This window comes from Pteropus vampyrus, unplaced genomic scaffold (genome assembly GCF_000151845.1).
Source record: "Pteropus vampyrus isolate Shadow unplaced genomic scaffold, Pvam_2.0 Scaffold436, whole genome shotgun sequence".
In the NCBI taxonomy this organism is placed as follows: domain Eukaryota; kingdom Metazoa; phylum Chordata; class Mammalia; order Chiroptera; family Pteropodidae; genus Pteropus; species Pteropus vampyrus.
The window spans coordinates 388,967-415,267 of record NW_011889217.1 but is presented as its reverse complement, the minus strand read 5'-3'; the positions used below and the strand labels follow the sequence as shown (position 1 = coordinate 415,267).

Here is a 26,301-nt window from a genome sequence, read left to right as displayed (position 1 = left end):
GCGACTAGGCCTGAGAGTGGATTGAGGCCTGCTCCCGGGACTATAACGCTATGTCGATCGAAATCGAGTCCTCGGAGTGAGTCCTGCGGTGGCGGATGTTCGCGAAGTGGCGGAGGCCGGGATGTGAAGGGTGTGGGGTGGAAGGTGCTCAGGGACAGGCGTCCGAGAGGCAAGGGAGTGGAGAGGCATTTCTTTGCCCACAAAGAAGCTTCTTGGGTCTGGCTACCTCGGAGGCGGGCCCATAGGAAAGTAGCGGCTGAGAAGCCCAAAGCCCCATGGGAGGCGGTGTGGGGTCGGGGGAAGGATAGACCTTGAAGACCCGAGTTCTAGCCATCGCCGACTGCTGGCGCGCTCGGTGACTGATCAAATTACCCATCCACTCTGAACTCCAGTCTAACCATCTGTACAAGGGAGCTTGGACTCTTAAGCCTTCCTGCTCTTCTCGCCCCCGTGAAACAAGTGTGGTTCGTTATATGGCCTCTTCGCTTTTTTCTGCCCAGCACTTAACCCAGTATTGTCACTGTTTCTCTCTCCACCCTTCTAGCCTATGTAGGCGCCTAGGGGCTCCTTTTTCTTATAGTCCCAGTGCCTAGCACACCATAGAGGCTCTATTACTGCTTTTGGAATGAAAGAACAACTAGCTATTTTTATCAGGCTCTATCTGGCCCTGAATTTTGTTAGTCTGTGAGCTTTATGTAGTTACAGAGGAGAGACATTCTGGAGATCAGGCCAGAACAATGATAGATTTAGTACCCTAAAGGAGGGACTAATTAGGGACTAAGGTCTTTAGTGAACTTTCCCAGACTTCACCTTGCCAGCACTTAATAATCAAATCGGCAAACGCAACACTGTGTCCAGAGTGTAAGGTAGAGGACTTGTCCTGAAGACTTGTCATATGAGGAGAGGAAGTTTATTCATTCAACAGATATTGAAGTCTACTATGTTCTGTTCTAGATCCTGGGGATACAGTAGTGAACAAAACAGACAAAAATCCTTGCCCTTATAGAATGTACAGTGTGTTTGGGGAAGGCAAACAACAGACAAAAACAATAAGTAAAATATGAGGCTTAACAGATGATGATAAGTGTTGTGGAGAAAAGGCAAAGAAGAGTGATAGAGTGCTGGAGTTAAGGCAGCTAAGTCAGGGCAGGAGTTGGAAAGGATTCCATGCTTTGGGGCCTGAATAATAGTGGACACTCACCATTCTCCTAGCCTTGAGCTGCAGCACGTTTTTATTATCAATAATAGCTACTATTTACTAATTAGTAAATTACTATTTACTATTTTTTATGCTAGTCACGTTATAAGCAGTATAGTCACCCTTTTCACCAAGCCTACAGGCATAGAAATAACTAACTTGCATAAGGCCACAGTGTAAGTGACAGAACTGATTCAAATCCCAGCCTATCTCCAAAGCTTTTAGTTCTTTATATATTACATTGTGATTGAAGGAAGTAAATTTGATTTTGGTTACGTCCTTATTTTGGGAGTGCAAGTGTGCTAAGGAGGATAGTAGGTACTAGAATAGCAGAGATCTAAATAGCAGGGGCCATGAGAGAAAAGACTACTGCATGTACCAGTAATCAGTTTCCTTCTGCAGGGTTTATAAGAAGAGGGTATTGGCTTTCTTGTTAGGGATGTATGCTGAAGAACCACGTGGCCAGTTTGAATCTTCATTTTCCCACTCATCTCTGTTACTTGGTGAAATCTTCATCTGTAAAATGCACTTAATAGTAATAAGTAATAGGGTTGTTTTGAGGAGTAAATGGATCAATATGTCTGAAATGCTTAGAACAGTAATTGGTATTTGGTAAACATAATAAACACAAGCTGTTTTATTATGATTATTATTATTTTTCCCCAGGAGAGGGAATTGACTAAATTCCTATTTGAAATCCCTTTCAACCAAGACAGTATGACCCTCTATACTAGTGCTGTCCAGTAGAAATACAGTGTGAGCCACCTGTGTAGTTTTGGAGAAGGAGAAGGAAAACTGTGTTACAGCATTGTTTACAGTGAACTTTTACAGTCTGTATGAAAGATTTCTTCACCAGACTCCTCATGAAGTCGAAGATCAAGAAGTTTTAACTGTAAATAACTATATATTTAACAATAGTTTATAAGTTTTCTGGCGCATGTTGAAATGGTGTTTATTTTCTTCATATTTGACAATGATCTGGCTCCTCTTTTCTATGGAAAACTAAATTTACACTGTTTTTGTTTCACTTGTCCTGAAAATTTGGTAATAAAGTCACTGGGTAGGTGTTATTTTGCAAATGAGAACATATAGCTTTCTTTTACTTATATATAGTATAGCACTACTTCAACAAATCCCTATTAAGAAAATCTCAATTCACATTTTTTTGATTGTCATTTTAAAAATGGACCAAATCATTCTACAACCATTTAGAGTATTTGTATCAGTGACTAGACTAGATTTAAATATTTCACTAAAGTTTGCAACAGTATAGAAACAGTGTAGAAACTTGGTACAATAAAAAGATCTCTGGCCTTGGAAGTAAGAGAATCACCTTGGTACTAAATCCCTTTCTGGCAGACTGTGAGATATTGGGCAAATTATTTCCCTTCTCTGAACACCAGTTCTATTTCCGAGATGGAGGTATGCCCTCGAGGCCCCGCCCCTCACTTGCTCCGCCCCCACGTGCTCCACCCCTCACTTGCTCCACCCCTCACTCCACGCCCCTCTTCCGTACACACCACCTCCACGGCGGGCGTCGGACGACGAGCGGAAGTGATGTCAGGCGGCCGCCGGATGTGTCGTTGCTGTGTGGCGCGACTAGGCCTGAGAGTGGATTGAGGCCTGCTCCCGGGACTATAACGCTATGTCGATCGAAATCGAGTCCTCGGAGTGAGTCCTGCGGTGGCGGATGTTCGCGAAGTGGCGGAGGCCGGGATGTGAAGGGTGTGGGGTGGAAGGTGCTCAGGGACAGGCGTCCGAGAGGCAAGGGAGTGGAGAGGCATTTCTTTGCCCACGAAGAAGCTTCTTGGGTCTGGCTACCTCGGAGGCGGGCCCATAGGAAAGTAGCGGCTGAGAAGCCCAAAGCCCCATGGGAGGCGGTGCGGGGTCGGGGGAAGGATAGACCTTGAAGACCCGAGTTCTAGCCATCGCCGACTGCTGGCGCGCTCGGTGACTGATCAAATTACCCATCCACTCTGAACTCCAGTCTAACCATCTATACAAGGGAGCTTGGAGTCTTAAGCCTTCCTGCTCTTCTCGCCCCGTGAAACAAGTGTGGTTCGTTATATGGCCTCTTCGCTTTTTTCTGCCCAGCACTTAACCCAGTATTGTCACTGTTTCTCTCTCCACCCTTCTAGCCTATGTAGGCGCCTAGGGGCTCCTTTTTCTTATAGTCCCAGTGCCTAGCACACCATAGAGGCTCTATTACTGCTTTTGGAATGAAAGAACAACTAGCTATTTTTATCAGGCTCTATCTGGCCCTGAATTTTGTTAGTCTGTGAGCTTTATGTAGTTACAGAGGAGAGACATTCTGGAGATCAGGCCAGAACAATGATAGATTTAGTACCCTAAAGGAGGGACTAATTAGGGACTAAGGTCTTTAGTGAACTTTCCCAGACTTCACCTTGCCAGCACTTAATAATCAAATCGGCAAACGCAACACTGTGTCCAGAGTGTAAGGTAGAGGACTTGTCCTGAAGACTTGTCATATGAGGAGAGGAAGTTTATTCATTCAACAGATATTGAAGTCTACTATGTTCTGTTCTAGATCCTGGGGATACAGTAGTGAACAAAACAGACAAAAATCCTTGCCCTTATAGAATGTACAGTGTGTTTGGGGAAGGCAAACAACAGACAAAAACAATAAGTAAAATATGAGGCTTAACAGATGATGATAAGTGTTGTGGAGAAAAGGCAAAGAAGAGTGATAGAGTGCTGGAGTTAAGGCAGCTAAGTCAGGGCAGGAGTTGGAAAGGATTCCATGCTTTGGGGCCTGAATAATAGTGGACACTCACCATTCTCCTAGCCTTGAGCTGCTGCACGTTTTTATTATCAATAATAGCTACTATTTACTAATTAGTAAATTACTATTTACTATTTTTTACGCTAGTCACGTTATAAGCAGTATAGTCACCCTTTTCACCAAGCCTACAGGCATAGAAATAACTAACTTGCGTAAGGCCGCAGTGTAAGTGACAGAACTGATTCAAATCCCAGCCTATCTCCAAAGCTTTTAGTTCTTTATATATTACATTGTGATTGAAGGAAGTAAATTTGATTTTGGTTACGTCCTTATTTTGGGAGTGCAAGTGTGCTAAGGAGGATAGTAGGTACTAGAATAGCAGAGATCTAAATAGCAGGGGCCATGAGAGAAAAGACTACTGCATGTACCAGTAATCAGTTTCCTTCTGCAGGGTTTATAAGAAGAGGGTATTGGCTTTCTTGTTAGGGATGTATGCTGAAGAACCACGTGGCCAGTTTGAATCTTCATTTTCCCACCCATCTCTGTTACTTGGTGAAATCTTCATCTGTAAAATGCACTTAATAGTAATAAGTAATAGAGTTGTTTTGAGGAGTAAATGGATCAATATGTCTGAAATGCTTAGAACAGTAATTGGTATTTGGTAAACATAATAAACACAGGCTGTTTTATTATGATTATTATTATTTTTCCCCAGGAGAGGGAATTGACTAAATTCCTATTTGAAATCCCTTTCAACCAAGACAGTATGACCCTCTATACTAGTGCTGTCCAGTAGAAATACAGTGTGAGCCACCTGTGTAGTTTTGGAGAAGGAGAAGGAAAACTGTGTTACAGCATTGTTTACAGTGAACTTTTACAGTCTGTATGAAAGATTTCTTCACCAGACTCCTCATGAAGTCGAAGATCAAGAAGTTTTAACTGTAAATAACTATATATTTAACAATAGTTTATAAGTTTTCTGGCGCATGTTGAAATGGTGTTTATTTTCTTCATATTTGACAATGATCTGGCTCCTCTTTTCTATGGAAAACTAAATTTACAATGTTTTTGTTTCACTTGTCCTGAAAATTTGGTAATAAAGTCACTGGGTAGGTGTTATTTTGCAAATGAGAACATATAGCTTTCTTTTACTTATATATAGTATAGCACTACTTCAACAAATCCCTATTAAGAAAATCTCAATTCACATTTTTTTGATTGTCATTTTATAAATGGACCAAATCATTCTACAACCATTTAGAGTATTTGTATCAGTGACTAGACTAGATTTAAATATTTCACTAAAGTTTGCAACAGTATAGAAACAGTGTAGAAACTTGGTACAATAAAAAGATCTCTGGCCTTGGAAGTAAGAGAATCACCTTGGTACTAAATCCCTTTCTGGCAGACTGTGAGATATTGGGCAAATTATTTCCCTTCTCTGAACCCCAGTTCTATTTCCGAGATGGAGGTATGATGGATGAACCTCCGGGTCCCTTGCAACTTAGATTCTGTTTTTGGTTTTTGGTTTTTTTTTGAAGTTTTACTTACATAATAAAGAAATAGAAAATAGGTAGTGAAAGGAAGATCGTTGAATCAGAGAAATAAGTTGGGGTAGGCTTTATTTTGTAGCCTCTTTGGTGAGTCAGAGGCTCTGAGCTGGATGACTTTCTTTTTTCAGTGTGATCCGTCTCATCATGCAGTACCTGAAGGAGAACAGTTTACATCGGGCATTAGCCACCTTACAGGAGGAGACTACTGTGTCTCTGAATACTGTGGACAGCATTGAGAGTTTTGTGGCTGACATTAATAGTGGCCACTGGGATACTGTTTTACAGGCTATACAGTCTCTGAAACTGCCAGACAAAACCCTCATTGACCTCTATGAACAGGTAAGAATGCTGATCCCTGTGGGTTGATTTATTGTGGCACCCCTAACTGGGAAGCATAATTGAGCATTCCTTCAAGCACTATAGTGCTGTAACCATGCTTAAAACTTTCAGTAAAGGCTTGAGTGCTGCTTGGTATTTTTTTCTCTCTTGGAAAAGCCAAGATTTTCCCAAATTGAAATTATTTCTTAAGTGATCCGTAAATCAGCTGTTCTGAAACCAGTATTCTGACACCACCTGCAATTCAGTTCTGACACTAACCACCCAAAGTTAGCACAGACCCCATAAGTTAAGTGCTTAATCCTCCACAAGATTGCCATTATTTCAGACACCAGCTGTACTTTGGGGTCTCAGGCCACTCATACTCCTTTTCAGCTAGCTGCACATTTATGGTGGGGAGTGTAAATGACTCACAGAACTCAGGAAAATACTACATTTATGATTGCAATTTTTTCTCAAGGACATAGATTAGGACCAGCCAAATGAAGAGTCATACAGGGTGAAGTCTGGAAGGGTCCTGAATGCAGAGCTTCTAGTGCCCTCTCCTCCTGGAATCAGTGTCTTTCTCACTTGGCATTCATCAACCAGGAAGCTCCATTGGGGTTTTTATTGGGGTTTTATTCAATTTCCAGCTCTCCAGCACTCTGGAGGTTGGGCTGGCTTAAAGTTTCAACCCTCTAATCACATGGTTGATCTTTCTGGTAACCAGCCCCCATCCTGAACTGTCTTCGCACAAACTCAGGTGTGATGCAGGGGGCTTATTAATGACAAAGATACTCGTATCACTGGCAAAATTTCAGGGTTTTTAGAAGCTCTGTGTCAGGAAACCAGGACAGAGATCATATAGATTATTTATTACAGAATAGAACAGAGTAGACTTTCTGGAAGTAAGAATGTAGAGTTGTGTGTAAAAATAGGGTAGTTGGTTTGTTTCTTTACAATCCACATGAGTTCACTACTTCCTCAAAGAAAATTTTGGTACTTGAAGAAAGAGTTTTCTGGAGCCCATGAAGATATTTTCATCTTTAGTTTTCTTCAGCATCTGTATTCCGAATAAGTAGCCTGAGAAGAGAGATTGGTAGATAAAAATGGAGGGTGAAAGTTGAAGGATTGAAGGTATTACTTACAGTTACTTCAGTTGCGAAGTAAAAGAAGAAATGGCATTTCCCAATACAGGAAATCACTTTGACAGGCCATTTCTGCATATTGAAAAATATTACTAAGAGAATGCATTGAAATAGCCATTTTCTTTCTTTCCAGGTTGTGCTGGAATTGATAGAGCTCCGTGAATTGGGGGCTGCCAGATCACTTCTGAGACAGACTGACCCTATGATCATGTTAAAACAAACGCAGCCAGAACGGTATATTCATCTGGAGAACCTCTTGGCCAGGTCTTATTTTGATCCTCGTGAGGTAAGACTGTGGTAATAAAAAGAAACTGTTGTTGTCTTTGAAAACATGCAATGATGTTATCTTTTTTAACCATTTTATTGGATACATTTTGTGATTTTGATTTAATTTTTGATAATGATAGTTTTCTATGTGTTGGTTGAAATTTGCAGTATGTTAAAGAGTATAATCTTGTTCAGTTTTGTGAGTATTGGAGGGTCTTCCTTTCCCCACGTACCCCATTTTAGGGGAACATGTTCATTAAAGTAAACAGAAAATTTATTTTGATATCATTTCCTCATTAGCCCAAATACTTGTCTGGCCCTGAAGTGCTACCTGACTGCTGGTATATTCGCTGGGCATTGATTTGTGCCCTTTGCCCCTTACAGTTGCAGTTTCCTCCCAGTTCTTTTAGTTCTTAGAAGCTTATATTTTTACTTCTCGGCTAATTATGTGTATTGGTAGGTCATGGTGACTGATACTCTTTATTTTTTCAAAACCTTATTATATGTATACTTTCATTCTTTCTTACCCAGCTTTTTACTAATCTAAATGGGAGGAGGAAGAATTTAATAGACACTGGATAATGGAAAAATTAGGGTAAACTCATGGAAACCAAGATGATAAAAGGAATTTAGGTTACCAAGACAGGATTTAAGTTAGAGATAGTGCAGAATTTCTGGCATGGAGGGTCATTTGACTGAAAGAAATTACTAAAGAATATAAAAGAATCCTTAGCTCTGCAGATTTTTCAAAAATTGGAAAAACAGCCCTGACTTTGACATGATTTACTTGGACTGCTTTCAGAAGTAACTATGGATTGGATGACTTCAGTTTTCTCACAGCTCATATTGTTGAAATACAAGTGGGTAGAATTGGGAAGTAATTTTTTAAAACTAATTGATTTAATTAATCCTCTGTTTAATTGAGTAGCTTCATGTTTTCCTTTTTGAATGTTTCTGCTTGATGGTTGTTGTTGTTATTTTAAATAAGCACACATATATCTTGTAGCCATTTCTTGGAAATGATACTACTCCCATCTCCTTTTTTAGGCATACCCAGATGGAAGTAGCAAAGAAAAGAGAAGAGCAGCAATTGCCCAGGCCTTAGCTGGGGAAGTCAGTGTGGTGCCTCCATCTCGTCTCATGGCATTACTGGGACAGGTAATTAAAGTCTGTGAAATTGAAATTACCTTGTATATAGTCTATATGTATGAAGAAATCATACATATATATATGTAAAGAAATCAGATATCCTGAGTATTAAGGACTACCTATAGAGCTGCTTGTACTAACAGCTTGCCATGCCACCCTCATCTTTCCTGGGAGAAGCAGTATAGATGAGTGGTTAAGAGCATAAGTCAGAATTAGGGTAACCGTAGAATTTATCATTTCATTTAGGATAACTTGAGGGCATTGTTGATCATTGTGCCAGGACACTGTCCCAGGCAAATTAGAACAAATGTTTACCCTAGTTAGAATCCAAGCTCTTACTGGCTCTGTGGTCTTGAGCATGTTACCTAATTTTTCTCATCCCATTTACTCTATTCATCATGGTATTATAGTAAGGATTAAATGAGATTATGTGCTTAAAACATTTCCTGTATTTCGTGACACCTTGTAAGCACTCAGTAAATGGTGGCTGCTGGTGGTAATTATTTTTTTATTAGTAGTAGTACTACTAGTGTTGCCATTATTATTACAAAATTACCTAGAGTACTAAATGTTTTATAACAAAAAATAAATCACTTCTCTTGAGGCTGGGACAAAGCAGTCACCTGATGCATAGGGTTGGGAGAGGCCTTGGGAGCTAACTGTTCTTAATACAGATTTTATCATTGCCTCATTCCCTGTTTTGTCCTTGAGAAGTATGTAAATTCCTATATAAATTGCTAAACCTTTTTGGAATTTGTAAGATAGTTTGGCTTGCTTTTTGTGGCTTTCTCATCCCCGCTTTGTGTGACTAGGTTTCATTTCCCTCTGTTTTTGGTTGCCATTGTTTCATTCACTTTTCAGCTTTTGAAATTTATTAACATTTTTCTTCTGCTGTTATCTCTTCTGTTCTCTTTGTCTCTTTGGGTATGTACCTTTTTTTATTTATTGTCACGTTAGTGGAATTTCTAGAGGGAGTAGAAATAAACTCATGTGTTCTTCCACATTTAATTGGTTAGATGTGAGGAGTGAGTAAGGCTCTGGCTCTGAGTTTCCCCTTTAGGTTTCTGGCTTGAGTGACTTGGTAAAGAATATAAGAAGAAGGGCAGATTTCTTGGGATGGAGGTAGAAATTGAGGAAGGGTCAGGTGATCAGTTTTTAGATGTGCTGATTTTGAAGTTCTTATAGGACATACAAGTGGAGATGACCGGTATCAGTGCCATAATAATCAGTGCCAGTAGTCCCATAATACGTGGTTTCACTTTCTGCGGTTTCAGTTAGTTGGCAATCAGCCATGGTCTGAAAATGGTAAATGGAAAATTCTTAGTAGTGTGCTGAAATCACGCACTGTCCAGCTCCATTTCATCCAGGATGTGAATTATCCCTTGCTCCAGCATATCCACGCTATATGTGCTGCTGCCCAGTAGTCACTTAGTAGCCGTCTTGGTTATTAGATTGACTGTCACAGTATTGCAATGCTTGTGTTCAAGTAATCCTCATATTAGCCTAACGCTACATCACAATGCCTATGTCATTCATCTCACTTCATCTCATCACATAGGTATTGTATCATCTCACATTATCACAAGAAGGGTGAGTACATTACAGTAAAATAGAGACCACGTTCACATAACTTTTATTATAGTATATTGTAATTGTTATATTTTATTATTATTATTGTTAATATTGTGTCTGATTCGTAAATTAAACTTTATCATAGGTGTGTATGTATTGGAAAAAGCATAGTATATATAGGGTTCGGTACTATCCGAGATTTCAGGCATCCATGGAGGGGTCTTGGAACTTAGCCCCTGCAGATAAGCAGTGACTCCTTTACTGGAATTTGTGAATCTCGACCTCAACCATGAGGTTCTCACTAGAGCTATAGACTTGTAAATTTCAGTAGTGGTTGAAGCCATCAATGTAAATATGATTTCTCAAGGAAAGTATGTGGAATAAGAAAAGTAACAATTTGAGGAGAAAGCTACACGGAGCACTTAAAGTCAGCCAGGTGAACAGAGAAAGGAACAGCCAGAGAGATAAAAAGGGAAGCTGAGAGAATATCATTAGAAAAACCAAGTGAGGAGTTTCAGGAAGATGAGTGGTCATCAAGGTTGAGAGCAACAGAGAAAATGAGGAAGTTTAGGGTCAGAAAAGAGTCTGGTTTTGGCCATTTGGATATATCCGAGATCATTTCCAGTGAAAAGGTAAGCAGAAGATATGTCTCATTGACTTATAATGTAAATGGCTCATGAAGCTTGGTTGTTAAAGGAAGATGATGACAGTGAGGGGCAGGGAAGAGGGCAATAGCTAAAGAACAGGGCAGGAGAGTGGGTTTTTTTCTTTTAAAGATGGGAGTGATTTGAAACTACTATAGACTAAGGGTGAAGAGCCAGCAGAGAATACATGTTGATTAGAGAGAGGCCCTGAGGAGATACAAATTTTCTTGTCATTGCAGTAAAACATGAAAAATAAGTAACATGAATTTGGGGAAGAAATAAACAAAATTAACAGTATTTGAAACATTACATATTTCAACTGTAATAATTGTATAATTAATTTAAGTTTGGTAATATTGCCAGATGTAAAAAATATAAAAGTTGTTTGCATTCTTATATATCAGCAGTAGTTAGAAAATTCAATGAAAAAAGAGCTCTTGTTTTTAGCAACAACATAAATATAAAAATTCTAGCTTCTTAACTTTTGTGGGAAATAGATGATTTCCATTTTTAAAAAAGGCAAATACTCTTCAAAACTTAGAAGTAAAAGATTTGAGTAAATGGTGAAACAATTCTTTTCCTAGATAAGATTGACTGTTAATGTCAGTTCTTCTTAGATTTAAGGCAATTATAATAAAGATCACAATAGAATTAGAACTGTTTCACAAAAGAATTCTAGTGTTCATTTGGAAAAATAAACTTGAAAATATATTCATCAAAGAAATTTTGAAGGAAAAATGTTGAGAGCATAATTGTCCTAGAAATATTGAAATATTGAAGCATAGTTTGAATCATTTTGTTGCTTGGCACAAAAATATCTGTTTCAGCCAGTGCAACAACAGTGCAAGAAATTGATCCTATTATTTATAAGCGTTTAATGGATGATCGTGAGAATGTCACAAAACCTAAGAACAGAGAGGAATGATTCAGTTTTTGGTGTTAGGGCACTTACTTTAAATGATCAGTTCAGAGCCTTCTCCCATATTTTATTAGCATAATTTCCGATAGATTGAAAGTTACATATTTTAAGAAAATGGAAAAACTAGAAGGTAATATAATGCATCAGACTTCTTGATTAGGGAAGGACTTCCTTTGATTAAGGAGTAAACACCAAGGTAAAGGTCAACAAATTTAATCACTTAAGAGTTTAACTTAATGTAAAAAGAAAGCTATAAAGCTATAATTAAAAATAGGCAAATTGTACAGATCACTTAGTAGCTCATACTAAGTGGCCCTGGGCAGGGCACAGGCAGTGGCTGACCTTGGTCTGCACCGGAGTCCATCCCAAGAGGCCCCAGAACCAGCACATCTGGTGGCCAGCTTCAGACTATACCAGAGCACCACCCAACCACCTGTAGAAACAACACACCCAAAGAGCGCACTCAGCAGGCACCAGAATCCCACTAAAGTGAATCTTGCTCTATAGGGTCAGCCTCTGCATAACAGCTCCTCCACTATAGTTATGGCCAGTCCTAACAATCAGTCAGCCTTAGGGTCATCCTCCCATTGATATGCCAACAGAAGTCAATGTGCAGTTACAACAGGAGGGTACACACAACCCACATAAGGGACACACCTGAGCCAGGTGCTCCAGGGAGACTGTGCCACTCGCCCCCACAGAATACCTACTATGTAAAGCCACTCTGCTAAGACTGGTAGACATAGCAGCTGTAGCAAATACACAGAAACAAACACAAGGAGGCAGCCAAAATGAGGAGACAAAAAAACGAGTCCCAAATGAAAGAACAGAGCACTGCTCCTGAAAAAGAACTAAACAAAATGGTGACAAGCAACCTACCAGATGCAGAGTTCAAAACACTGGTTATAAGGATGCTCAATGATCTCAGTGAGAACTTCAACAAAGAAATAGGAAACATAAAAATGAACCAATTTGGAATGAAGAATACTGTAACTTAAAGACTACATTAGAGGGAATCAGCAGTAGATTAGCTGAAGCAGAGGATTGAATCAGCAATTTGAACAATTAGGTAGCAGAAAACACCCAATCAGAACAGCAAAAAGAAAACAGAATCCAGGACATGGTTCCATAGTGTAGCAGTTAGCATGTCTGCTTTACAAGCAGAAAGTCCTGGGTTTGTGCCCCAGTGGAGCCACGGTCCATGGTCTGCGGCCATGCCACCCTGAACAAGCCCGATGTCTGATCTCGGAAGCTAAGCAGGATCGAGCCTGGTTAGTACTTGGATGGGAGACCACCTAGGAAGACCAGGTGTTGTAGGCATAAATAATAAAAAAAAGAAAAAGAATCCAAAAAAATGAAGATAGATTAAAGGGCCTCTGGGACAATATCAAGCATGCCAACATTTGTATTATAGGAGTACCAGAAGGAAAAGAGAGCAAGGAATTGAAAATCTATTTGAAGAAATAATGATGGAAAACTTCTGGAACCTGGTGAAGGAAATAGACGTATAAGCCCAGGAAGGTTCATCTCAAGCAAGAAGAACCCAAAGAGGCTCATACCAAGACACATCTTAATTAAAATGTCAGAGATTAAGGACAAAGAATCTTAAATGCAGCAGCAGAAAAGCAGATAGTTACATATAAAGGCGCTCCTATAAGACTGTCAGATGTTATTTCTCAACAGAAATTTTACAGGCCAGAAGAGATTGGCATGAAATAGTCAAAGTAATGAAAAGCAAGAACCTACAATCCAGGTTACTCTACCCAGCAAAGCTATCATTTAAAATTGAAGGACAGATAAAGAGCTTCCCAGACAAAATGCTAAAGAAGGTCATTACCATTAAACTAGTATTATAAGAAATATTAAAGGGATGTCTTGAAGAAGAAGAAAAAGATAATATAAATAATAAAATGGCAGTAACTACATATCTATCAACAATTACTTTAAATGTAAATGGATTAAATGCTCCAATCAGAAAACATTGGGTGGCTGAGTGGATAAGAAAACAAGACCCATGCATATGTTGTCTACAAGAGATCCACTTCAGGTCAAAAGATGTACACAAACTAAAAGTAAAGGGATGGAAAAAGATTTTTCATGAAAATGAAATTGAAAAAAAAGCTAGAGTAGCAATACTTTATACTAGACAAAATAGACTTTAAAACACAGGCTACATGAAGAGACGCTGAAGGATCCACTAATTCCACTTCTGGGTAGTTATCTGAAGAAACCCAAAAGACTAATTCTAAAAGACATATGCATCCCCATGTTCATTGAAACATTTTTTACAATAGCCAAGATGTGGAAACAGTCTTAACTGTCCATCAATAAATGAATGGATAAAGAAGTGGTACATGTATACAATGGAACATTGCTCGGCCATAAAAAAGAATGAAATCTTGCCATTTGAAATAACATGGATGGACCTAGAAGGTGTTATGCTAAGTGAAAAATAAAAAAAATTATTTGTAAAAAAAGGAGATTGGAAAAAATTCTTTTTGGCAAATACTTTGGTTACACTAAAAACTCAAATTGTTAAGAAAAATAGACTGCAATAAATCTGTGAGCAAAGAACATGAATAAATGGTAAGCAGCAGAGGAAATATATCTAGTTAATAAACTTGAAGAAAAGTTCAAACTTATTAATCAGAGAACTTACTAAAATAGGGTATAACTTCCCACTCATTAAATTAGCAAAGTTTTAAAATGATATCCAAGATTGTTGAGTTTTCTTGATACAACAAAGGGAAAAAGGAATGAGCATTAATCATGTACCTGTTATGTAGACTTTACATATGTTGTATCCTTTCAGCAGTTCTAGAAATTAGGCTTTTTTTTTTAAGTTCATGAAATTGGGAGTCAAAATTACATTTAACAAATATGATCTAGCCTAGGGCTGTCTGTCTCCAAAGTTAATGATTTTTCCACTCCCTATAATGCAGTTATGAGTGCTGTTGAAGTTGCAACTTTTTGGGAAAAGTTTGGCAGTTTATATCAAGAACTTTAACCATTTGTGTTCTTTTTTGGATTCAATAATTCCTATTCTAGGAATCTGTTTTAAGGTGGGAATATCCCCCAAATACGAAAAGCTTTATGTCCGAAGACGTTCATTGCAGCATTATTTAGATGAGTGAAAAATTGGAAGTGGTGTAAATGTCCATTAATATATTGCTTAAATTGTTAAACATTTACTGGATAGGATATATTTTACAGCCATTGAAATGATAGTTATGGTATAGCATGATCTGATAGGTGAAAACAGGAGAATATAAAATCATATACATAATTATAGCTACATTAGTTAAACACATGTAAGGGGGAAATACTAGAAGGTAATTTATAAAATGCTAACAGTGGCTGTGTTTGGATGTTGAAACTGGGAGATTTCTGTTTTCCAAATTTTGTTTATAGTAAAAGAGTCACACCTATAAGAAAATAGGTGTGGAAAGATGGACCCTTAAACCCTGAGATCAGCCTTTGTTCCTAGAACATATAGAGTAGCACAGATTATGTTGTGTTTAGATGGCCAAAAATGATTGGATCTGGATGGCCTATAGTTTCTTGTGAACCTCATCCTTTCAGACTTGGCTTTGTCTGAGCAGTCAGGGTCAGATCTTAAAAGCACCCAAGTGGATTACTGTCCATTGCTTTTTTTAGGCACTGAAGTGGCAGCAACACCAGGGGTTGCTTCCTCCTGGCATGACCATAGATTTGTTCCGAGGCAAAGCAGCTGTCAAAGATGTGGAAGAAGAAAAGTTTCCTACACAGCTGAGCAGACATATTAAGGTAGGATCCTTAGATACTCAGCCAGTTGCTAATCGTTTGTTGAGAAGTCAACATGTGCTTGCCTAACCAGGCTCTGTGCCAAGAGCTTGGGTTAGGGAGCAGAACTCATTCTCCAGCTCTGACAACATTCAGGGTTGCTGTTGGTGACTGCTAGGGTCCTGTGGCCTGGCAGTGGCACACATCAGATGTATAACCAAGTGGTCATACATTTGACATCTGGCCCAGCATCTGCCCTTGCACTCCCTCCCAAGAAGCCTGCATTTGGGATAAGTTAGCTCTTTGGTTAAGCCTGGGACTATGAACTTTTAATATATTTGTCTTATTCAATATTTATGTTTTTGTCCACTGCATGTCAGGCAAAGTACCAGGCACGGATTGTAAGGTGGGTTTGTGTGGTGTTTGAGGAAAAAAATTTTATCTTATGGCTATATTTTTTTTTAATTAATTTATTTATTTGTTTTTAGTCAAGGTAACCTTTGGTTGACCTCATAGATTGCAAGGACCTTGTCAGCTTACAATTCCTTATTTTTTATTTTTTACGCCTACAGCACCTGGTCTTCCTAGGTGGTCTCCCATCCAGATACTAACCAGGCCCGACCCTGCTTTGTTTCTGAGGTCATATGGGATCAGGCTTGTTCAGAGTGGCATGGCCGTAGACTTTTTTTTATTTTTATTTTTTTAATCTGAGACTTCTAGGAAAAAACACAAGTAACTGCTGCAGTTTACAGAATTAAAATCATATTTGCTACTTCGTTTCGTTTATATTATAGTTTCTGGATTTGTGCTCTCATTGAATTTATGGGTTTTAAAAGAATTCATATTCCTCAAATCTGACTTTGGCTTAGTGCTTTGAATTTGTCTTTTCAAGATATATGTTCTGACTTGCATGTAAAGATATTTTTGAGCAGTGCTTTTACCCTGGTTGAAGCCTTGAGACAAATAAAAATCTATAATTATACTTTTGGGCTAAGATTTTTGTTACAAACACCCTCCCTTTTTGCATTTAAGATGAAATTCATAACAGAACTTTTCTCTGTTTTTATCTGTCTAATGTTCTGTAGTTTTCACTGTTACCGGGAGCGTGATTGGTGATAAATGCTTAGGATATATTTTCTAGGCAAACAGTCTCAGCTTTAGTTTTCCTAAAGTTAGCCACACATTATCATTTAATTAAATGAAGGTCTTGAAAAGAAACAGTGATGGAAAATTTGTTTACAAAACAGCGTAGGAAAACATTTATTTTGAAAAAATGAGTTTTTTCCCCCAGGTACACAACAGGAACATACTATGTCATTAATTTGAGTTGAAAGTCATGCTAATAGTGGCTGATTCTGGTAAAAGAATTGTTTGGGTTAACAGGATTATTTGTTTTAAGTCTCATTGTAAAATAGTTTTTTTGCTTTTCTTTGGAAATATCAACTTTACATTAAAAAACTAGTTTCAGCTGAGAGCTGAGACATAAAACTGGTCAGAGAAAACAGATCCACAATCTTCCTGTGTCCAGGTACAGAAACATTCCTCCAATACACCAAAATAATAAGCTAGCTATGACTTTATACTAGGACAAGGTTTCTCAAAAGGTTAAAATGGGAATTGTTTTAAGGCCACTAGATAAAAATGCACCTGTTTCATTGTTTCATTTGAAACAGTTTGGTCAGAAATCACATGTGGAGTGTGCTCGATTTTCTCCAGATGGTCAGTATCTGGTCACTGGGTCTGTTGATGGATTCATTGAAGTATGGAACTTTACAACTGGAAAAATCAGGAAGGTAAAGTCTTTAAAATATATTAACTTTTTTAGTGGGAGAATTGTCTATTACTGTTTTTAATTATCTGTTATTTTTATAATTTAAATTTATTTTTTGAATAGTTGATATGTACATCTGATAGAATATTTTGTGAAATAGAAATGTTGTTTAGTAAAGGATCTTGCTCCCACCCTGGTCCCTCAGCTAATCAGTTCCTTTCCTTGATGCAGCTCTGATTACCAGTTTCTTGTGTAACCTTCATGGAATATTCTAGGTAGATGTAAGCAATTACTTTTTTCCAATCTAACCTGATTGTAGTACTAATTGTATTTCTGTTATTATGAGTAAAGTTGAATATTTTTTTATATGTGAAAGCGACCAATATTTCCTGTTCTTTGAAGTCTGTCATTATCCTTTTCCTGTTTTTCTTTTGGATTGTGTCTTACTGATTTGTAGGAGCTCTTTATAGTTTGAGGAAATCAACTTTTGTAATATTATTGCAGATATTTTTCAATTATGACTTTTGTCTTTTGACCTTGTTTATGATTTGCTTTTATAGACTTAAAATTTTTTTAGATTGTCATATTTATCCATCTTCCATAATTTCTTCTAGTCTTTATATTTTATTTTATGTTTAATGTTTTAGCCATCTGGAATTCGTGTAGGGGGATTGTGTTGGGAAAGATCCAACTTAATTTTTTCCCCAAATACTTATTAACTACCCACTGAGTTAAAGTGTAATATTTATCATAGAGTGAATTCTGCTTGTAATATTTATCATAGAGTGAATTCTGCTTGGTAGTGGGTTTTTGAGTAATTTTTACTTTCTACCTTATATATATATTTATAGTTTGCCTTTTTTAACCATAAAGTAGTTTCAGTTTATAATTAGAAAAAAATTAAAGATACTTTAGTTTGAACAGTAATGGATAATAAAAGAAACGTCACAAATAGGTTAGTTAATACATAGTTTTAGGAAAAATAGCTGCCAATTTGGAAAAAACAGGTTCTCACATCATACCCATAAGATAGATAAATTCAGATTCAGTAAAGATGTACAATGTGAAATTGTATGGAAATTTTGCTTAGAAAAGATTACTAAGCAAAAAGTGTAGGGTATTATATTGGCATTTTTTACAATATTAATTTGAATTGTTTAAAATTATTCCCAGCATTATCGGTTGTTCATTAGGAACGAGTGTGCATGGCACTACTATTTGCTTCCGAAGTTTAGGTACAAGCCATTATTATCGTGCTTTTAGTGAGTTTATAGAGATCTGGGGTAATTGGGTTTTTGTGTTATTTGATTACCGCTTATCATTGTTTCCTTTAGGATCTTAAATACCAGGCCCAGGATAACTTTATGATGATGGATGATGCTGTCCTCTGCATGTGTTTCAGTAGAGATACAGAAATGTTAGCAACTGGAGCCCAAGATGGAAAAATAAAGGTATGGATTAGCGGCACAAACTCTATGTAGACTTTTTGCGAGTTCTATAATGAGGTAGTGCCCTACAGATGATACTCAGCTTAATAACAGCTGCTGTTTATTGAGCATCAACTTTATGCTAATAATTTTTTCTTGTTTAATCCCAATAATTCTGTCTAGGGAGGTTCAATTAATTTTTAAGGTAAGTGATAAATCCAGGATTTCAGTTCAGAAATGCTTATGTCCTTTCTGCTGTACCACCCTGGCTTACCTTATATGATGTACTGTACTTTTTTTTTTTTTAGAGAATGAGATGGTCTGCATCTGATTAGCTGTGGCTTGTATTTAATTGCTGGTAAAATGCCCTGGGCTAGATAAAATACAGAAATAGTCTCTGCTAAGTGAACTTAAGAATCTAAATTTTTGTTTTAATAATTTATAAGGAAAGAGGTTTAAGTTTCAGAGGTTTGTTATCATTGTACTATGTGAACCAGACATATCATATTCAGCTGTTAGCATGCATTTTTAATGCTGTTTTAGTACATTAGTAAGCACTTGGCCCTGTGAGCTAGAATGGGACACTCAATTTACAACTTTTTACTATTCTTTTTTTTAAATAAAGGTATGGAAGATTCAGAGTGGACAGTGTTTAAGGAGATTTGAGAGGGCACACAGTAAAGGTGTCACCTGTCTAAGCTTTTCTAAGGATAGCAGTCAGATCCTTAGTGCTTCGTTTGACCAGACAATTAGGTAAGTAAGAATCCCCAAAGTACCCTCACTTGGGCTTGATATATATGATGAAGCTTTGGAGGGAGGTACTAGTGATTCCTTATGCTTTCACCATGATGTTGCTGTATGGAGAGTGGGGGTATATGGGACCTCATTTCCCAAGTCACAGTATAGCTGACACAGTGCTGCTATTTTGTGTGTTTGAATCTTTACCTAGAAGAGAGATTAGAAAGAGATTATAGCAGTATTTGATGTTTCTTGAAGTTTGGTCTATGGACCCACCTGCATTGGAATCGCCTTAGAGGGCATATTACAAATACAGATTCATGGAACCTAGCCAAGACCTAGGAGTCTCTTCCTGAACAGAAGCCTGTGATATTATTGGCATATTTTCTTCTAGTCTTTGTGCTAGCCTTTTGTTCCGGTTTTATTTGATTGCTTGACATGAAAATTATACTGCATACATAATTGCAGAGCCATCTTTCTTTACTTAATATTATAAGTTTTTATAATTCATCTAAAATGCATTCAACACTTGGTCCCAACCATAATGTATAGAATATTAATTGTTCTTTAAATTTTCCCTTTATTTCTGATAGAATTCATGGTTTAAAGTCTGGTAAAACCCTAAAGGAATTCCGTGGCCATTCTTCCTTTGTTAATGAAGCAACATTTACACAAGATGGACATTATATTATTAGTGCATCCTCTGATGGCACTGTAAAGGTTAAGTATTTGCCACTGGTTTATTTTGGGGTGTCTATTTCATTTTTGCCCTTTGAGGAGTTTTCATTGGTGGTAATGGTGATAATTGTGGTGGAGTAAACTTCTTTACTAGCTATTTTAGCTACAGTTGAGGTGAGTCTAAGACAAAAGTAATATCCTGTGGGTAATTCCTATTGGCCTAGAGACCTCAAATATCAAACCTATAAAGTCGAAACAGACTTTTATTGTGTGTAGGAAAAGAGCAAGGGTATGAATTCCTGAACTTAAGTCATCCTCCATTTACAGTGGTTAAATTCGATCTTACCATAGGTGTGGCACATCTGTAATAGTCAAATTCACAAAGAGCTCAGTGGCCAAATAAATAGATCTCTTTTTTATTTAATGGCCTCATCCCACCCTGGGACCCCACATTTAGGGCTTTCCTAACAGCATGTATAGAGGAACAGGAAAGGTGTGAAGTAGAACTAAGCCCTCTCTCAGTTACTTACTGCCCTCAGCTCTCAGCTGAAAGCAATAGATCTTTAGTACCTTAAGAGATTAAGTTATTTTAAGAGAGTGCCTCATTTCTAAGAAAAGATGAGAAATCCAAATAGGAAATTATTAGAGATCTTTGAGACACTCTGTTTACATCTGGGCCTGCTTTTTAAAATTGCCTTATATGAGTGTTTTGTATTAGAAGACCTAAACAACCCTCTCAGGTTGCTTTTCTTTCTTGGAATTGAACCAGAAACCTGAGGGTAGGAGATGTACTCTTCCTCAGGATGAGTGGGGGAAATACAGATCTCTTAGTGCTTTAGTCTTGGGACTTGCTCTCTTTTTGCTATGTATAGAGCCTCACAACATGTAAAATGCCATTGGGAGGTGGTTTGTCTAGGCCTTTTTGTTTTGAGATCTTTTAGTTCTGCAGTGCATGGGGTACAGCATCTCACTGATTTTTTGGACAAAACACTAGAAGCCTTAGAACTCTTGATCTTAAAAATGGTAATTTCTCTTCTTGGCAACTGTGCTTTAGAGAGGAGATTAGGACAAATGATGCCAGTGTTTATTAGGAAAATAAACACTAGGGCAACTAGTGGGGCGACTGTTTCTTCCTGTTTATAGGTATTCAACATCTGTTTTGTGTTAAGCTCTGTTGAAGGTACAGAGGAAACTCAACATAGTCCGTGCCTTTGAGGCTTTTATACCTCATTGAGTGATGTCCAGACGATGTCTTGCAGTCATTATTTGGGCCATCCCTTCTCTATGCATATGTCATGTCCATAACTGTGATGTCTAATTTAACCCTTTCAGTTCATAACAGCCCAGAGGGCAAGGTGAAATGCATTAGGGTGGAGAACTGTTACCAGAAGAGATGTTGAACTGGGTGAGGTAATACAAGTGGCCAAGAGTGGCTTCCACTTCACGGATCCTCATGTGACTTCTGTTCAGTGGTTCAAGCTGTACCTTGGAATCATTTGTGGAGCTTTTTAAAAATGCACATGCCTGTGCCCCACCTTAGACCTACTTAATTAGAATCTCAGGATAGGGTCCCCAGTGTGTAACTCTTAAGTGCTCCCATTTGATTTTGAAGTCCAGGTAAGGGTAGTTTGTGGTTGTTTATGACAGTAGCAGTGTTGACACAGTATTTAATTTTAACAATAGGTCATTAGGAAAATTTTATAAGAAAAGAACATAGATTTTTTAAGATTTTTATTATTTAGCTTCGTGACTTTTGTTTATACCAGTTAATCAGCAAATATGTAAGTGCTTGCTTACTGTGCATATGGCAGTGCTAGGTATTAGACTGAAAACCAATAACTTTTTTTTTTGGAATCAGTTTTATTCTTTTTTAATAATCTAATTTTATTTTTTAAGCCCCACAACTTTAGAAATTCTTGTATCCCCTAAATGTTTATGCTTTACATTTTTGTGTCATAGATCTGGAATATGAAGACCACAGAATGTTCAAATACCTTTAAATCCCTAGGCAGCACTGCAGGGACAGACATTACTGTCAACAGTGTGATCCTGCTTCCTAAAAATCCAGAGCACTTTGTAGTGTGCAACAGATCAAACACAGTGGTCATCATGAACATGCAGGGCCAGGTGAGTGTTCATCAGAGAGTGCCTTTGGACAGACCCTGTGAGTCATTCCCAAATCAACATGTCTTGGTCCTGGCCCTTCCAGTAACCAAATATGGGTTCACCACTCTAAAAACCACATACACTGTGTTTATTATTCAGATGCTTATTTAAACTATATGTCTATAGAAGATTTCTTTGGCCTCAAAAGTTATCTCTTTTTCCCAGGGTGTTTGTATATTTGCTCTTTCTTTTGCATCCGATAAATGAGGCTCTGATCTGTCCTTAAGACTTTTCAGAATCTCAGTGAAAATTTTAAGATAACAATTCCTGTCAGAATGAAGGAGATATAGAGTGTGTTAATTACCACTTTGGGACATCTCCTAGTTACCACGTGATCTAAGGTGGAACTCTAATAGCAGGTGGGCAACAGTGTCTTCGTGATATGTATCTGTAATCAGGACACCTGCACGGTGCCCAAAGGAACTTCACTTTTGTAGTACCAAGGACGTTAGAAACATAAAGGTTAAGGTCTCAAGCCCAGGAAATGTGTTGTGATGCTACTGAAGTGTTGAACTGGGCACTTGGGGTTTCTGCTGAACACGGAGAAGACCCAGGGGCTGGGGTATGGAACTCTCTCTCCATGCCTTTAGTCCCCGTAACTGATAGATTAGTAGTTTAGAACCCATGATTGAGATGGCTGGTCTCTGTTTTCTGCTGGGTCCCTGCATAATAGCCATAGCCATCTAGTTTTCTTCTTGACTTTTTAAAGACCTTTTATTGAAAAAATTTTAGATTCATAGACATTGCAAAAACAGTATAGAGAGTTCCTGTGTACCCTTTCCCAATGATAACATCTTACATAACCATAGTGCAATTATCAAAACCAGGAAATGGACATTGGTACAGATCTGTTAACTCAAATACAAACCTCATTTAGATTTCACCAGTTTTTACATGCTTTCATTTTGAGGTGAGAAGTGAATAGTTATATGAAATTTCATCATGTGTGGATTTATAGAACCACTACTATAGTTAGGATACAGAACTCTTTCATCACACCCAAAGAAACTCCCTAATGCTACACATTTATAGTCAAACCTCCCCCTTCAACACTAACCACTGATCTGTTTTCCATTATTATAATTTTGTCATTTTGAGAATGGTATATAAATGAATCATGTGATATGTAACCTTTTAACCTTTTGCAACTGGTTTCTTTAAGCTTGATTTATGATGATTCTAAATGGTATATAAAATAGAGCAAGCAAACAGTTACATCCTACATGGGGAGAACATCTCATTCTGTTAGAAAGTGGAAACTGGGGAGCATGAATCCATAGAGCTTTGAGAACCAGTGGTATATTGACTTAAAAATTGTATGTGTTGTAATGAATTTGCTTCAGGGTAAACTGGCTCAGTAGACTAAAGAGCAGTTTGGTGACTTGGGACATATTAAATCTAAATTTCTGTGTGCCACTAACTTTAGATAGCCTATCTGTTAAGTATTTCCCAGGCAAGAGGATTTAGTGCATGATGAATGGAATTGGTGATCTAATTATAAATGATAGTGAACCAAGAGTACAAAATAAGAATGTAAATATGTCCATTGAAACTGCTTCATTAGAACTGCTGTTGATCCAGATGTTTTGTTTTTGCTTTGGGCTGTGGTATGATCTAGATTGTCAGAAGCTTCAGCTCTGGTAAGAGAGAAGGTGGTGACTTCGTTTGCTGTGCCCTCTCTCCCCGTGGTGAATGGATCTACTGTGTGGGGGAAGACTTTGTGCTCTACTGTTTTAGCACAGTCACTGGCAAACTGGAGAGAACTTTGACAGTGAGTATTACTGACTTAAGGCCATCTAAAGAAATTACATTAATGCTTGTGTCTTTCTGAACTCTGAAGTAAACCTTTTCCAGATTATCAGTGTGAACCTTGGTATAAAAAATATAGAACTTTTGTCACTAACTAAAAAAAGAGCCCATAAGTAATTGTATGGAATTACCTCCTCTGTCAAGAAAAGTCATCCTTTAGTGAGCCCTCAGCTGGTGGATAGGGTGGGTGTACATAAAGCAGAGAAGGAAGGAAATATACCTGTCTAGCCAGTTAGATTAGCCATATCTTCCTCCGGTGGATTGGAAAGAGTGACAGATGTAGAGAGTTCTCTCTGTGTCCTTTCAAAGGCAAATTACTTTTACCATATCCTGTCAAATTGATTCAATTATGATGTTTTTAAGCAATGTTGTAAGTCACTGCAAGGAGTAATTAATGTCAGCTATTGTAACAACCAATTCCCTAATTTCAGTGGCTTAACACAATGAAAATTTATTTCTTACTATGTTCCAGTGTGATGAGTTGGATAGCCTTCCATCTTTTAGCTATGTCATGTGGAACATATGGCATCCAAGATCTCAGGAAGAGAAAAGTTAGCTGGAAGGCTATATTGGATGATTTTAAGACCCAGATCTGGAAGTGGCTTGTATTACTCTATCCTTCATTCTTTTTTGGTTAGAATTCAGTCACATGGTCACACTCAAATGCAAGCAGGCCAGAAAAATGTAATCTGTGGTCCAGGAAGAAAAAATTATATGGTGAACATATAAAAAATATGCATACACATACCCATATTAGAGAATGATCTCTTGTTTCATACCATTCTTAAGTGTAGTTTTGGTTCATGTGTCCAGTACAGGTCTAAGATGTGAGCATAATAAGGTGAGGTGGAAATTGTCCTCTACCTGATGGGTCTGGACAGTCCAAGTTCACTGAAGTGAAGGAATCATTTGTTCTCAGTCACTGTCTTGACCTAGAATTTATAAAATGATGATGATGACTAGGATCAGCTGTAGTGCAAAAGTGATTTGGGACACAGTATTATTCATATTAGAAAAAATGTGAACAGCAATGTGATAGACTCATTTGAGGTTTTGGTTTGTGTGTGTTTAGCCCTCTTTGAGGCTGCCTTAGGCTTGATTCCTTTGGTGAAAAGTGGAACCTTCACTCTTCTCTCCCACTCAGCTCTGGAACCCTTTTCTGAGTGTTTTTTTTTTTGTTTTTGTTTTTTTACATATAGACTTATATACCCTAATACTCTGTGTTTTACTTTTTCCAGGTTCATGAGAAGGATGTGATTGGTATTGCACATCATCCTCATCAGAACCTGATTGCTACCTACAGTGAAGATGGACTCCTAAAACTCTGGAAACCCTAATTTGACATTTTTCTTTTTAAACTAGCTTGAGAGCATGTACTTAAATGAAGACCTATTCATGTGTTGCTTTTTTTTTGGGGGGGGGGGGCAGCTTTTCTGAGTAAATTGTCTGAATTAGGCACAAGAATAATTTTGTGAAAATTCATGGTTAGGTAGCAGTTACCCATTTTTTAAATATATTTTTAAGGTATTTGTCTGTTTCTAATTGGTATAGTCACTTAATGTTTTCAATAATCTTTTACCTGGAGAGTGAAATACTGATATTTCTAGAAAAATTCTAATCCTTTGATTATTTGAAATGCTGATTAAAATGTGCTTCCTTGCAGTAAAATTTGTAAATAATGAACTATCCCATATTCAGTAGCTGTTTGCTATTCCATCTTTTTTTTTTTTTTTTAAGCTATTAATAAACTTTACATCTTTCTGGAGGCTTTGTTTTTAAATGTAAATAAGCGCTCATCTAGTTAACATACTCACTTAGAATTTAGTGAGGTGGGTGGGACACGACATTATTATCTCCAATCTCAAAGTACAGCAGGAAGTCAATTCCTAAATAGAAGAGACTGAGTTTGAAAAGGTTGGATGTTGCATAGGATCTCATTCCACTGCCCTTACCCATCCACCCATTCTTCTTAGCTGTACCTTCTCACGTGTTCTGCCAACTCCAGGGACTATTACTTTAATCGTCTTGATAGAACTAGTTATAAGATCCGTTATGAGAATTCAAATTTGACCCCTCCTTTTTGTATGTGAAGGAAGGTATAGCACTGAAAATGTTATTGTGCCAAAGAAAAATTAGGAAAGGACCTGAGACTTAGAGAAGTCTTTTCTGCTATGTGCATCATCACCAGTTAGCTAAAAGCTAAAAACTTAAAAGCCAGAAAAACCCTTGAAAATATTTTGCACAAGGGTGTCTCTTATGTTTCAATCAAAGGTGTTGAAAGATGAAGTGCCTGTGTTGATACATGAAGGTACTGTGCTAGGTACTATTTGAAGAAAGTGAGTTTGTGTAGTCCTTTTATGCCCCCTTTTAATTTTAGTATTTATCAGGTACAAACTAGTGGGGAGAGTTTTTAAATAACTTGAAATCTAGCCTGATCTTGTG

The 26,301-nt window shown here is 37.7% G+C and overlaps 1 protein-coding gene and 2 pseudogenes across 3 annotated transcripts; 2 read left to right on the top strand and 1 right to left on the bottom strand.

Moving 5' to 3' along the window:
* Positions 1-25,624, top strand: SMU1 (SMU1, DNA replication regulator and spliceosomal factor). Of its 3 annotated transcripts, none has more exons than XM_011381393.2 (12): positions 1-76; positions 5,623-5,833; positions 7,091-7,243; positions 8,272-8,382; positions 15,166-15,294; positions 16,944-17,063; positions 18,376-18,492; positions 19,094-19,221; positions 19,800-19,926; positions 21,844-22,011; positions 23,669-23,821; positions 25,098-25,245. In XM_011381393.2, the coding sequence occupies exons 1-12, from the start codon at positions 51-53 to the stop codon at positions 25,194-25,196; spliced, it is 1,542 nt and encodes a 513-aa protein (XP_011379695.1). In that variant the 5' UTR covers positions 1-50; the 3' UTR covers positions 25,197-25,245. The 3 variants fall into 3 exon arrangements, with proteins under 3 accessions (XP_011379695.1, XP_011379694.1, XP_023379793.1); XM_011381392.2 differs by lacking the exon at positions 1-76 and adding an exon at positions 2,713-2,869 and having other exon boundaries at positions 25,098-25,624; XM_023524025.1 differs by lacking the exon at positions 1-76 and adding an exon at positions 2,792-2,869 and having other exon boundaries at positions 5,780-5,833; positions 25,098-25,624.
* Positions 12,713-12,828, top strand: LOC111732278 (annotated as a pseudogene).
* On the bottom strand, positions 15,834-15,952 carry LOC111732250 (annotated as a pseudogene).
* Positions 25,625-26,301: the final 677 nt, after the last annotated feature.

Coding starts and splice junctions, on each gene's coding strand:
- SMU1 (XM_011381392.2), top strand. CDS start 2,844: ATGTCGATCGAAATCGAGTCCTCGGA. Junction 7,244..8,271: donor CTTATTTTGATCCTCGTGAG/GTAAGACTGTGG, acceptor CTCCTTTTTTAG/GCATACCCAGATGGAAGTAG. Junction 8,383..15,165: donor TCATGGCATTACTGGGACAG/GTAATTAAAGTC, acceptor TGCTTTTTTTAG/GCACTGAAGTGGCAGCAACA.